Here is a 15,274-nt window from a genome sequence, read left to right on the forward strand (position 1 = left end):
TTGCACCTACTCACACACTGTTACTGACTGTCGAGTTTTTTTTCTTTTCAGTTTTCTTCCTCAACTTTGCATTTTCTGGGTACACTGGAACTTGTTGTTATGTGCCTTCAAGTTGTTTCCAATTTATGAAGACACAAAGGTGAGACCCACAAGGTTTTCTAAGGCTGAGTGTGTGACTTCACCTGAGATCACCCAATGGATTTCCATAGATGAATGGGGAATCAAACCTTAATCTTCAGAGTGCTAAACCAATGTTCAAACCACTATACCACACCAGCTACCTATCCCGTAATCTAACTGAGGTTGGGCAGGGCAGGATTTGTAGAACAAAGAACTGAATCTAACAACCTGTCCAATTCAGTTTCATGCTGATGCGTAGTTCTTCTCACTCCCACTCACCCCCACCAATATATATGCTGCTCTTTCAGTCTTCAAATAGCATGGATTGGTAATCTGGATTGGAAAAGATGCATAAGGAAGGAAGTGCTCATTCTAGTTAGAAGACAAGCAATGCAGCAACAAATGGACACTAAGGTCAGTCAGTTAATCAACAACAACAACAAGTTTATTGATTAGTCAGCTGACCGTATCAAGAAAGGCACAATACAAATTGCAACATACAAAATCCGAGTATCAGAATACATACAAAAATCAAACTTGGTCACATCTAAAAAAAAAAACCTCATATAAAATTGAGTCAAAAGTCAGTTAATCATCGGTGGTGGATTCTTAAAGAGAAATATTTTCAGTGCCTCTGAGCATTATTTTGTTTATTTCTTGAATGTATACCCTAACTTTCTGCCAGGTAGGATGGGTCAAAGGCAATTGACAATAATTTAAAATAAGATTAAAATATACATGTTATTTTTATGAAAATTAAATAAGAATTAAACAACATTATTAAAATATCACTGTTAAAACAGTTTGAAAGCATATTTAAGATGGAATTACTAATAAAATATAAAAATGTATAAACATATATAGTATGCCATCTCACACACACTGTGTGTGCATGTGCCTTCAACTTGCCTGCCAATTTATGGAGACCCCATGGATTTCTTAGGGGGGTTTTAGACAAGGAATACTCAGAGGTAGATTTGCCTGCTCCTTCCTCTGAAATATAGCCTACAACACCTGGTATTCATTGCCAGTCTTCCATCCAAGTAATAACCAAGCTGACCCTGCTTAGCTTCCAAGATGAGATGGAATCTGGTGCCTTTAGGGTATTTAGGCTCCCCGCACACACGCTACTGCTACATCCTCTAGATCTCAAAGGCCTGTGTGAACAAAATAGCCTTTACCTCCCTGCAGAAGAACAGCAGGGAAGAGACAAACTGGACACAGAGAAGGCTCTCTCACATGTCCTCACCAAATGTGCCTGTGAAGGTAATGTTTTTCTGTAGTACTGTATATCTGTGTTTTTTACCTTCTCTTTCTGCAAAAATCAATGCTAGATTGAATACTCTGCTTGCAAGGGGCTAAATTCTGTTCTTGCCACTTTCCAGCAACTTCAGCACTCTGCAGAAATTTTCAGTCTTCCTCTGAGAAGGCAGGGAAGCAGGTTACCCATACACAAACACAAACACTTTTGGAGACCCAACAAGCCAGCAGTTCTCCTCATTTTGAGATTATCACCAGCCATGAATAGCAAGGCAAGACGTCTTATTTGTTGTAACAAGAATGCTATTGTTGTTGTGTGCCTTCAAGTCATTTCTGCACATATCATGGGGTTTTCTTGACAAAATTTATTCAGAGGAAGGTTGCTACTGCCTTCCCCTGAGGCTGAGAGAATGTGATTTTACCAAGGTCACCCAGTGGGTTTCATGGCTAAGCGGGGAATCAAACCCTGTTCTCCAAACTTGCAGTCCAACACTCAAACCACTACACCATACTAGCTCTCACCACAGGAATACTAAGTGCCATTAGTTGAGCATAGCTGAGGAAAAGGAATCAACTACCTTTGTACCAAGTTCGGAAGCTGCAATCAGTTCAAAATGCAGCAGCCAGATTGGTCACTGGAACCTCCAGGTCAGACCGCATAACACCTGTACTAAAATCTTTACGCTGGCTGCCAATTAGCTTCCGGGCACAATACAAAGTGTTGGTTATCACCATTAAAGCCCTACACGGCTTGGGCTCGAGTTACTTGAGGGAATGCCTCTCCCTACATAATCCACCCTGCACTCTCAGAACAACTGGGAAGACTTTACTAGATCATACAAAAGTTAGACTAGTAACTACTTCCCAAACAGCCTACACAGCTATGGCCCCTACGCTTTGGAACAACCTTCCGGAAGAGATCCGACTCATTCCTATCTTGGACACCTTTAAGAAGGCACTAAAAACCGATCTCTTCCAGCAAGCATACCCCGCTGATCTTCTATAAAGATCGGAAGATAAACTTCAGCTCATGGCTCTATTGAGAATTGAAGAAAAATCTACCCAGGATGTAATGATATATTTTAATATTGCATTGTAGCGCTTTTGGATAGTACACTGCTTTATATTGTGATTTTAGATAACTGTTATTGGAATTATTGTTGTATGGAATGTATTGGTTGTAATCCTGTTCGATCCATTGGGAAAATACAAATAAAATTTTTTTATTATTATTATTATATATTATTATATAAACAGTTAAGTTTCATTTCCAAGCTCTAATAATGTATGCCATTAGCCAACAAAATAACACATTAAACCTCACTGGGAGGAGTGGGTGACTAATCAGCACATAATTTATCTAATTAGTTCAAACTTCTGTATGTACATTATATGCCTTTAGTATTAAGAATGACACAGCTTAAGCCTTCAGTGTAGCACGAAGTTGACATAAAGCTATAAGGCTCCAGGCTCTAGAATATCTTGTGTTGGCCTATTCTGAGACAGGCCACTGATTTTCCTGTCTACAATGATTAGCAGCAAAAATACAGAGATTCAAACAGCGAGATCCCAAACACTGAACCAGGATATTTCTTTATTTAAAAAAAAAACAAAAAACACTGCCACTATTCTACAACCCTTACGCATTTGATATGGGTCAAGATTTTGCTGTTTCCAGCCCAGTGGGTCTCTCTAGCCAGGCCTTCATCCAGGTCATACCCCCAGTATTTTGTTGCACCCACCTCTGATTTCTTTTCATCCATTTTCCCGTGCCAAGGAAGATTCCACTATCTCTTCCGAGGAATAAACAACTTCAGGTGGATGTTCTGTGGTGACCCACAACCTCCAGCCTTTACACAGGCACTTCCAGAATGTCCAGAAGATACTTGCTTGCACAGTTCCAAAATCTGCAGAAGCATTCAATCATGAATTTCTAGAAGTACTTGGCTAGGCTCTGTTACGTTCAGCTCCTTTCAACCACAGTAGAACATCAGGACACAGAAAGATCAAGAGAAATGAAGACCGGTGAGAAGACCAGCAACCAGTGAGGCAACTTTTTACACAAGCACAAATGTGCCAGAAAATCTTGACAGAGAATGCACTGAAACAGGAATCCTTACCAAAATAGTGGCTGGTGGGGGCTTATCTGTATGGAAAACTCCAAATGGTTCATTTCTGATTGTGGAGCATACTGATTATAGAACAGCAGCTTGGAGACTGGGTAATATTTTTTTCTCCATGTTGCTATGGGGGAGAAATAAAGAGGGTGAATGAAAAGGAGCCAACCCTGTCCTAAATTTGTGAGTTTACAGATTTCCACTCAAAGAACCACAGTTATAGGTAGGCAACCTATTTTTCTTCTTTGTGGCCTCTGTGACTGCCAAATATAGGTTATTTTGCCCTGTGTCTCAAAACCTTCTAACTCCTCCCTCATCTCATTTGCACTCCACTATTTCCTCAGTTCCACTGTTTCTACTCCAGCAACACCATTGCTTGAGTTCAATGGCTCTATTGACTCAAGGGATCAATGGAAGATGGAGGTGGAGTGGAACTTGGAGGACCAGTAAAAGCATGTGATCCATCTTTCCTTGGCTACAGAAAATCAATGTGCTCTTGAACTTTGATGTCACCTCTTCTTTGCAGGATGTGCCTGGGAACCTACCCAACCAAAGTAGCACTTATGAAACTGGTCCCACCCACTTCTGGCTCCACTTCTGTTATAGTGCAAAAGTGCCATTTCACCGATTCACCAATGCTCTATAACTCTTTGAAAAGATTTTAAAAAGAGAGAGACCCAGAAAAGGACAATTTTTATTCCAATGAGTGTGGGAATTACTAAGAAACCCACTCTAGGGTGGAAATGAAGTACTGTACAGTATTGCAGTTGGTGCTGGGAACTGCTTGAAAATGGTCTGGAAGAAGAGAAATGTGGTTTGGATATTTTTTTAAAACTCAGAGAATTGAAACTACAAATATTGCACGTTCTGGGGGGAAGGCTCATTAATTAATTAATTGTTTGTATAATGAATTAATTCAAGTAGTAGAGTTCATATCTTAGTTCTTAGACCAGTGGCATCACTAGGGGGTGCGGGGAGTGCAGTCCACACTGGGTGACACCCCACAAGAGGGGTAACACCAATTAGGCTCTCCTTCCACTGTGCCTCTCCCGGCCACTGCAGACAGAGACTGAAGCCTCTTCAGTCTTTCACTACTACAGTGAAAAAGATGGCCATGGTAGCGGAGGCCTCCGCATGAGGATACCTCCACTACCACAACGACCAAGAGCCCTTCTCCTGGCCTTGCCATGGCGGTGGAGGCCTTCTCACAAGGAGACCGCTACTGCCTGGCGAAGGAAAGAGCCAAGCATGCCCTTTTGGCCACCACTGCCCCCCATCAAGCACAGGTTGAGTGGGGTGGGGAGGCCACTGGCCAGGATATCACACTAGATTGCTCAAAATGTATTTCCTTACTTCTGTTCTTATAACAACTACCAAGATGAGGTATAACAGTTCAAAAATTATAAAAACAAGAACGCCATAAAACACTGACAAATCGTAATTAAAATTGTGAAAACAGCTTCAGCACTACTTCAACCTATTTAAAAGGCTAAATTTAAAAGATGCAATATATTTGTCAGATTAATTGATTAAGAGAGTATACTATTGAAACATTCACAGGGAATTTCTGTGATCTCAAAGCAAATACACCAGAGATAGTTTTCCTTCCATAATTGGTCCTCACATGAAATAAATTATACAGTGGTACCCCGGGTTACGAAATTAATTCGTTCCGCCGCGGCGTTCGTAACCCGAAAGATTTCGCAACCCGAAAAAGCCATAGCCTCTAGCGCTAGAAAGCCGCGATTTCGTGCGAAAAAGCGCCGAAAAGCACCAAAAAATTTTTCGTAACCCGAAAAAACCTTCGTATCCCGGAACAGTTTTTTCCTATGGATTTTTTTCGTATCCCGGAAATTTCGTAACGCGGTGCTTTCGTATCCCGGGGTACCACTGTATTCACAACAAGAGGACACATTTTTGACCTCATGGGGACAATGGTTTGGTCTACAATTTAAAATGTTTTCATGTGTGCATCCAGAAAGTATTCCAAAACTGGAATGGTGTATATTTGAAAACCTGGTATAAGATCAACATCTAAAATTGTGTGTGTGTGTGTGTGTGTGTGTGTGTGTGTGTGTGAACTAGGAAGAGATAAATATTGGAAATTAACACTCCTCTGAACCATGTGTTGTGGGTACCAGCAGTTGGGATAAGGGTGGGGGTTAAGCCAACATCCCTTGCCTTCTTATGGGCAAATGAAAGGATTCCAAGGGAGAAGGATGCTCAAAAAAGTGTAGATTATGGATATGGATTATTTGACATACATACTGCACAAAGCTAGTGTGGCATAGTGGTTTGAGTGTTGGACCACAATTCTGGAGACCAAGATTCAATTCCCCGCTCAGCCATGAAACCCACCGGGTGACCTTTGGCAAGTCATACACTCTCAGCCTCAAGGAAAAGCAATGGAAAACCTCTTCTGAACAAGAAAACCCCATTATAGGTTCACCTTAGGGTTGCCATAAATCAGAAATGACTTAAAGGCACACAACAAACAAAACATATGTAAATACATTAGATAATTATTTGGTTTTTCACCTCATCTCAGGATAAAATTTCCAGTACAGTGCGCCCTTGGTATACGCGGGGGATCCATTCCGGACCGCCCCGCGTATACCAAATTCCGCGTATGCTCAAATCCCTATTGTCCCCAATGGCGGCGCGCGTGCACACACGCCGCCATTGGGGACAAAAGTCCCTAGCTTACCCTCCCCTTTCCTTCCCTTCCTCCCTTCCTGCCTCCCTCCTTCCCTCCCTCCCTCCCTTTCCCCATACCCTTTTTAATCGCCGCCGCCGCCGCCGCCACCTTGGCCTCCGAGTCGCCGTTACAACGACGGCGGTGACGCCAAGGAGGCATGGCCCTCGGCTTGCGGGAAGGCCGGGCGGCGCTGGAGGCCAAAGGGCCTCTAGGCAGCCATCCGGCCCTTCTGCGGAGGCTGCATCTGCGAGGAGGCCGGCCTGGAGACCAGGCTTCGGCCTCCTCGTGGCTGCCCCTCCGCAAAAGGGCCGGGTGGCTGCCTGGAGGCCCTTTGGCCTCCAGCGCCGCCCGGCTTTCCCACGGAGGCAGCAGTGAGGCCGGGCTGCCGGGAAGGCTTTGGCCTCTTTGCAGCTGCTGCGCCTGCCTCTGCAAAAGGGCCAGTAGTCACCCGGCCCTTCTACGGAGGCGGCGGCGAGAGTGGAGGCCGCGCGCCCGGCCTTGGCCTCACCACTGCCTCCTGGCCCTTTTGCAGAGGAGGCAGCCACGAGGAGGCCGAAGCCTGGTCTCCAGGCTGGCCTCCTCGCAGATGCAGAAGGGCCGGGAAGGGAGGGAGGGAGGGAAGGAAAGGGGAGGGTAAGCTAGGGACTTTTGTCCCCAATGGCGGCGCGCATGCACGCACGCCGCCATTGGGGACAACTTCCGGGTTTGCCTTCCGCGGATGCTCAAATCCGCGGAAGGCAAATCCGCGTATAAGAAGGGCCGACTGTATTTATCTCTTCATAGTTCTATCCCTTGTGCCTTGTTTGCAATATTGTCCCCTGAAGAGAATGTATTACTATTTATATCTGGAAGGCACTTAGCAGCCTTTAGGGCTAATATGCAGGAATAAAACACTTGGTTTAATTATTGAAATAGTTAATTAAGTTATGCCTCCCATATATCAGCTTTAACAAGGACCTCTACTCAGATATGAATATATTGGTTGTTTCCCAAAATCTCATTTGGTTACTTTCTGCTCCATCCAACAACACTATTATCATCATAAGCATGGGTCATTTACCCACTGAAGACACCAGTATTCACGAAATTTCATCCATTTATCCCTGGTTTCAGGTCATTTGATAACAAAGGCTTGTCAAGTGCACTTCAGATAATGTAGTTATAGAAAACTACATGAATATACTGTATATTTGAAGTGAAAAAGTAAATTCAGTTCATACTTTAAAGCAACATTCCTACATTTAACTGGTAACTATTCTTAATTATTAACATTAGCTTGAATCCTTCAGAGTAGACCCACTTAATCAATAGGGGTGTTGGTTCTCTGTGCAACAATGGATTCAATAAATCTATTCTAGTTTGGATTACCAATTGGATCCAGACATATGCCCTTAACAAAAGTTCCAAAAACTGCTATTTAAAAAATAGCTAGCACTGCAAGCATCGTTTTCCAGTGTGTCATAACGCGTTAACTGGATTGTATTTGTTGAACTGTCAAATGTCAAGTGAGCAATATTCAAGCGCATGTGACATTTTATACAATCCAATTAGCATGTTATGAAACACTGGAAAACTATGCTTGCAGGGTTGGCCATATCACACCATTACAATTCATTTAAATGCAACACATGTTTTTTGTTAGTGATCCCTATGTCCCCTGTCCATAAGCAGTCTCCATGTGTTATCCACATAAACACTGTCACTTAACAGTATAATTTGTAAATATTTGGAAACTAAACATTAAAACAAAGTCTGTATTTATGCAATTAATCTTTCCAAATATTAACTGGTTTTGGTAAAATAATAATAATAGTTAACCCTTGAGAGCTCTATAACTATTCGGTTCTTCTTATTAATATGCAAAAGTCCAAAATGAGATCTCATTCATGTTTACCAAAATGGACTATTGGCTAATGTTTTGGTATCTAGTTGAACGATTTTAAAATATATGGCAAACCTACTTTTTAAACTTTAAATCCCCATGTATGTTGTTCAAAGTGTGGAAGAGTGCTGGTTCATTTCTAACAGATGGTTGACAACCTCTGTTGTGATTTCATTGCCAGATACACTCTCTTGTCATTCCTGTTCAAAGCTATTCCAGCCAGGAATAGAAGTGATGGTAGTGCTACTGATGCACAGCTACCCACAAAGACACATTCTTTAAAACAGCTTTTTGACCATCCATAGTAAGAATGTGCCCTCATCCCCCTTTTAGTTTCAGTATTCCTAAATGTCAAGCCAGAAAATAGCAATGTATACAGCCATTACAACACTGCTCTCCAACAGCATGAAGGAATCCACAGTTAATTATTCCATATGGCTCAAGAACATTGTTGCCATAATACTTGTTCACAAGCACGAAGTCTGTGCTAGATCTAATTATAGTGTAATCATATCTCTATCATTATCATAAATTTGTAAGCCTTCAAGGTGCAACATGAGTCTGTTGTGAAGCTGATACCTTAAAACATTGTTCCTCACTACATTATGATTCACCTGGACCTTTTCAATCATATGCTGAAACCAGTGCCATTTCAGTGTTTTCTCTTTGTATTTCCCTCCTTGGTTTTCAACTAGATAGCTATGTTAGTCTTTTTCAGTATGGGAGGGTTAAAAGAAGGAGGGAAGGATGAAAAAACACTTTTGAATCTTTTCTCAAGGTCACAATTGGCATCTTTCTGTATCTCATATCATATCATACTCTTTTCCCACCCACCAAAACTACCAGGTTCTCATCTTGCTTATTTCTGCTTACCATCGCACTCTGATCCCAATCCCACAATTTTGGTCCAAAACACACTGCAGAAATAATCCAGTTTGAGACAGTGCTAGGGAATCCTGGGAATTATAGGTGGGATACAGACCTCCCAAAAAGGGCGGTCTGCCGCTGCCTCCATTTCTGCCAGTGGGAAGCCTCAGCCTCCAAACAGTGAGGCTTCCTGGCGGCAAAAAAAGCCGCAAAAAGTGGGTTGTTTTTGCAGCATGCAAGTGATGTCGCAGTGCGCCACTGGCGCACTTGTGACGTCACCTGGGCGCCGCAATGTGTGGATGCTAGACATCTGTTGCGTCAAAATGGCGGTGCCCATGTGAACAGAGACACCCCCAGGCAACCCTAATATGTACAGAGTACGTATCTGGGTGCCCGTTTGTTCAGGGCCATAGTTTATTGTGGCATCAGAGCTCTGACAGAGAAGGCTAAATGCCTCACAAAACTGCTTGTTTCCAGAATTTCCTAACATTGAGCAAGGGCAATTAAATAAACTACAATTCTCAGGATTCCCTAGCACTGCCTCAAACTGGATTATTTCTTCAGTGTGTTTTGGACCTATGTTATTGTTCTTTGATGCCAAATAAATTTTGACCTATGGCAATCCTCTGAATGAGAGACCGCCAAGAGCCCTTGCTCAGGTCTTGCAAATTCAGGACCATGGATTCCCTAGTTGAGTCTATCCATCTAATGCAGCCTTTCTCAAATAGTGGGGCGGGCCCCTCAGGGGGGGCGCGAGGCTCCGTAAAGGGGGGCGCGAGGCCCTGTTATGCAGAGGTGTACTTATAACAATTTTATAGACAAATGATACTATTTACAGTCGCGCGGGGGGCGCGAAATGTTTTCTTCTTCCTAGGGGGGGCCATGATAGAAAATAATTGAGAAGCACTGATCTAATGCAGTCTTTCTTATTTCCTACCATTTTCAACTTTACATAGAACTACTGTCTTTTCCAGTGAGTGACTCTGTCTCATGACTTGTCCACAGCATGATATTTTCAGTTTTAGTCTTCTAGTGAGAGTTCAGGTCAGTTTTGCTTTAGGATCTAGTCATTTATCATTTTAGCAGCTCATGTTATTGGTAGAACTCTCTTCAAGCACCACACGTCAAATGAGTTGAATTATGAGTCGAACAACAATTAATTGTTCTTCAATATCTGTGAGTTAATACTGTACTCCGCCATTGCATCTAGAGAGCTGGATTAAAATTCATGAAAATTCATGTTCAAATAAATCAGTTGTTTACAGAGGTGCTGCTAGATTCTCTCCCTATCCTTTTCTTTTTCTTTTTCCTTCCTTAAAGATCATTATGAAAATACTCACATGAAGGATCTATTCCACTATAAGAATATATCCTGCTTTCTCTGTACTTGAAATGCGATGCCTGCTACACATTTTATTGTCAACAATTAGAACAGCACTATTAATTCTCCACAAAATTAATTCTGATTGTCTGTTCAAAGCACATTTAAAGCATCCCGTAAATAAAGCAAAAATGGCAAGTAATTGCACAAAAATATCATGCTGTGAACAATTATCACATACAATTGTGCAAATAAAGTACATTGACGTTGAAATCCTGAATGTATAAAGATGCGTGTTAATGCTTTTTTGTGACCACTTTAATGGCAGGTTTTGTGTGATGTTGTGTGAAATCATTTTGCGCAATTACACAATTTTTCCAGGATATTCATGGGATAAACTCCTGATCTCCTTCGTGTGATAAACTCCAAGCAGTCCTGTAGATATTTTTTTTCAAATCCATTGCATCCTTGACCCACTGCAAAAAGACTTCTCATCTGTACAATTTTATTTCTAAAATGAGCAAGAGGAAACATCTACATTCATATCATACTCTATGGTGTACATTTTGCATTCAACTTAATATTCTGATTATGTGTAGCTTTTAGCTTTTAAGACAGGGGATGGGCAGGAATCTTACTAGTGACTTGATTATTATTATGTGCCTTTTGCCAGCTGGCAGCAACTGTAAGCAGACTTCTGGTTGCAGTTCAATAATACTGTTACCTTATATGTGGTGTCAAATAAGCGTGGGCCACATAAATGCAACAGCTTTAACAACTGGCTTAAATTATCATTTCCTTCCCTCAGGGGATTGCAGTTTTATGGTTTGGTTATGGTTCTTGTCCCGCATAACGAAAAACTAGAATAGAACACTCCAGAAGTGGACGGAACGTGATCAGGAAACAGAAACTAGGAGAAAGAGTATTAAAAAAAGAAAACAAAAGCATGCAAAATCTGGATGAAACTGTGTTGCGTATATTTAGAAGCTAAGGGACAGAGAGAAAACAAATGTGTAGTTTTTCACATCAGATTAGTAACAAATCTATTTAGATCACAGAATCTGCAGGGTAAGTGCATTCACATATGTTTAATCTTCTATGTAGGAAAACGGACATATTTGGTGATAAGCTAAATACTTGCACAATATAACTACATGTAAGCATGACCCGCAACAAAACATGGTACAGTAGTGTTATCTTCCTTTCACTGCAGGAGAGCTCTTCTTTCAGATTCCAGTCAACAAACTATGCCCATCCCATAATTTTCTGTTCTTTTTATATTGTCCATCAGACATCTAGCTACTGAACATGCATAGTCCTCATTGGAGTGATTTGGGGATGAATGCCTTCTCTATGCTCTGTGTCCCACCCTCACTTCTGAAAGCATGGAGTTCTCCTGAACATACTGATACCTCCATCTTGTGTCTCAGTGGTCCTACCTTGACTATAATGCTGTCAAGTACACATTACTTAGATCTGTAACTAGAAGTGTGAGCAGAATTTTTATTCAGTAAGAGAAATGGTGGTTTAGAAAGCATTCATGCTAAAAGCTCATGCACAACCATTTCATATTCCTACAGAAATACAACCACTTTGGGAGTAGTACCAATAGAGAAAGATAGACAGGCAGGCAGGCAAGAGAAAGCTTTTCTCCGAAGACATCCATAAAAGCAGCTGATGCATTTGATTTATGCTTCAATTTCTGGTCAATGGTTATATCCCATGGTAAGGGCAATCCTCAGAAAGAAAATAGATCTAGGCTGCAGCCACATCTGTAAAATAATACAGCTCCATCTTGCCCCAGTCTGACTCCCATTAGCACCCATTACAATCCGAACCCAGTGTGTTTTGACAGCCACACATTCCCCCCACCAGAAGTCACATCAGGACAAAAAGGAATGTCCTACATTTCCATGTGATCACTGCACTGGATTATTTTCTGTCTTTGTTCCCAAAATACATGTCCATACCTATCAACCAAAAGGCTTTCTTGTTTTCTATCAGTCTTGTCAAACGCACCTTGCACTTTCGTTGGATGACTACCCCATCTAAATCATGTCAGAAAATTTAATAAAATAATAAATTGTCAATGAACTTTTTTTTAAATGGTGAAACCATGTTTGTAGGACCTCGGTAACCACCCACCTGTCCTGCCTTCAATCACCCTACCCCACCCCCCAATTCCAACTCAATCCTGAATTGGGTGCAGGACACACATATTAAAAACCCATTTCCCCCTAAAACTGTGGAGTGAAAAATGAGTTTTTCTAAATATCATTAAAGTCTAAAAAGGACTTTCACTGTGAAAACGGTCATACAACGTATGTTTCAAAAGGATCAGAATCAAAATGGATATGGACTTTTTTTTTTTGCTAGTGTGGATCCCACATTAGTTGCTTCTCTGTTCTTTTTCATCTTGCTAAAGACATGCAGATGGTGTTTTATTACTGTTCAGACCAAATATTTCCTAAAGGAATAGTGGGGAATACTGTGGCTAGTGCAAAAAGCATTAAAAGCCCCCAAAACTCAGCTGGGAAGGCTTTTGCCAACAAATAAAGGAAACAGCTTTTAGCGCTTCCTTAACACTTTCTTCCCAGTAGAGGGATGAATGATATTTTCTGCCTGTACATCCAACAGTGTGCTGTACAAATGCAGCAAGGAGAAAAGCAAGAAAAGTAAGAGGGAATGTTAAAGTTAAAACCTGCTTCCCATTACATTACATCCAACAAGTAAACAGTTGAGGCGTGTGTGCAAATCATATCTTTACTTTGAGAAAAAGGACTGGTCAAGACAAGTCTTCAAGAGTAAGTTTCATTAGATCACATAGCTCTTTCAAAATGAAACCAAATTCTTCTCGAAAGAAATTATGACTTTTTAGTGGAGAAACTAGCAAAATGTTTTTAACAACTGTAGTTCACAAACAACCCAAAAAGTTACTTAAGAGATACAGGCCCACTCAAGCCCACAAGTGGTAGATCATAACACTAAAATCTGGTAAAAATCCTTACTGTGGAATACTGCATTGTGCTCAGTATAATGAGCATTTACTACTAATAGTATGCCTGAGTAGAAATTGGGTGTCTAGAACTAATGTCACATTCTTTGGATTCTCAATGAAGTATTCAGAAACATATTCAAAAAATCAAATTCATCAACAGTTGTGAAAGCTTCAAATTGGTATGTTTAAACTCTTCGTCTTTTGGTTGTCAAAGCTCTTCTTACAGTCCTTCTATTTCCTATTTCTTTTCTAGTTCATAATGCTATACTATAATAGCTGTATTATAAAATGTGTCAAATATGGAATGGAAGAATAAGAGTATTATACTGGAGAAACTGAAAATCGTTCTGTTTAACATGAGGAATAATGCATCTTAATTATCCATCCTTACTTTTTATGTGTACTAATGCATGTTTTAAAAACCTTCATTAGCAAATAAATTACATAAAATTAATACAGCGCTAGATACTTTTTTGTAACTATGCTGATTTCCTCTTATTACCCACTAGAGTATTGCTTTATTTTATACAGGAAAGTACTCTGTATGAAATTACAAACTGTTTGAAGGGCAGTTCAGCCCAAGTCTAGTTTAAAGATAGAGAATGGAGAACAGCTGGGGCTTTGAAGGTGCCCATTAACTGTCAACCAGGACAGCAAACTGAGCAGGTCACCCATTCTAGGTCTTGCCCACTAGAATGAGATGTATGGTATTTCTGCTTTAATTACAGTAAAACTAGTTAAAAATATATATCATTGGGCACTTAGTATCTGCTAGGACTTAGTCCAAGGACCTCCTGTGGAGCATAGATGCTCAATTCCCATTATTTATTTATTTATTATTCTATTATGCACAATGGTGTAGTAAAATGGTCTCCCCTATTTAAAAAATGGCAAAATCAACGTTTCCTTTTGGAATTTTAAAAAATATTATTAATAATAATATTTTCAATCCATGGATGCTCAAATCCACGGATGCAGAATCCATGGATATAGAGGGCCAACTGTACACATATAAATTAATCAATGCCAGTTTCACGTGACTCTTCTGTCCTATTTTTTAGACATTTGGGAATGTGTTAAGTGGCTACACTTACTGCCACAATTTTGCCAATTTCTTAACTAGAGATACCCCCCCAAAATGTAGCCATTGTTGAATTTCACTGAGAAGAATGTGACAACGTCCAAAAAAGAAAACATGAATGAAGTTGGGATAACAAATAATTCTTCAGCAAATAAAATCTTACATGTAGTAAAATCCTACTGCAATAGAGACTACCTCAAATATTTCATAATAATGTGTTTATATGAATTTTTGGGCAGAGGACTTGGTCACGGGCAAGTAGAAGGCAGACCAAAAACTAACACAGCTTTTAAACTCCCAGAACACACTGCTGATATGAAGTGAAGTTTACTTTGGCAGAGTTCCTATGGGAAAATTAGCTTGCTGTTCCATAGGAATCCTAGATTGCTAGATCTCTAAAATTAGGCAGTTGCTGCAGTGAAATAAAAGAACCAGGTTTCTATGGGTCATGGGAGGGGAAAATGGATTTTAGTACATCCCAGATCACACACAATTCACAAATACAGTTAGAAATGATGTTGCAGAAACAGCTGCTAAAATACTGTTCAGAACCTGTACAGACAAGCCAAAAAAGCTGCTTCAGGTCACTATATGAGGCATGCTGTTTAAATGATGCATGCGTCCTAAGAGGCAGAAGCTGCACCAAAGTCATGCTCCAGTCCTAAGGACTGGAGTGCAGGTTTGGCGCAGCTTCTGGCCTCTTAAGATGTGTGCGTCATTTAAACGCATACCTCCAAAGTAAACCGAAGCAGCTTTATTCTGACCTGTCTGTATGGGCCCTTCACAAAAGATCTAGATCTGAGAAGGAAATTCCAGGAGTAGTTATACAGTATGAGACATGTTAAAAATCTATGCCAGAGAGAACATGAAAACTGCACCATGTCACTCACAAGGGATGGGGAGGGAGGGAAGGGGGCAATATTTATAGCA

At 40.7% G+C, this 15,274-nt stretch overlaps 1 protein-coding gene across 5 annotated transcripts in view; it reads right to left on the reverse strand.

The window, feature by feature from the left end:
* Window positions 1–15,274, reverse strand: part of INPP5A (inositol polyphosphate-5-phosphatase A) — a 318,955-nt gene that overhangs the window by 281,471 nt on the left and 22,210 nt on the right. The window contains exon 1 of one of the 5 annotated variants that reach the window (XM_042456964.1): window positions 3,123–3,262. The exons of the other annotated variants lie outside the window; for them this stretch is intronic. Coding sequence (XP_042312898.1) covers window positions 3,123–3,143 — 21 coding nt within the window. The 5' untranslated portion in view covers window positions 3,144–3,262. Of the gene's footprint in view, window positions 1–3,122; window positions 3,263–15,274 lie in introns of those variants that run through there. 5 annotated transcript variants of the gene reach the window in all.

This window comes from Sceloporus undulatus, chromosome 3 (genome assembly GCF_019175285.1).
Source record: "Sceloporus undulatus isolate JIND9_A2432 ecotype Alabama chromosome 3, SceUnd_v1.1, whole genome shotgun sequence".
NCBI classification, from domain to species: Eukaryota; Metazoa; Chordata; class Lepidosauria; order Squamata; family Phrynosomatidae; genus Sceloporus; species Sceloporus undulatus.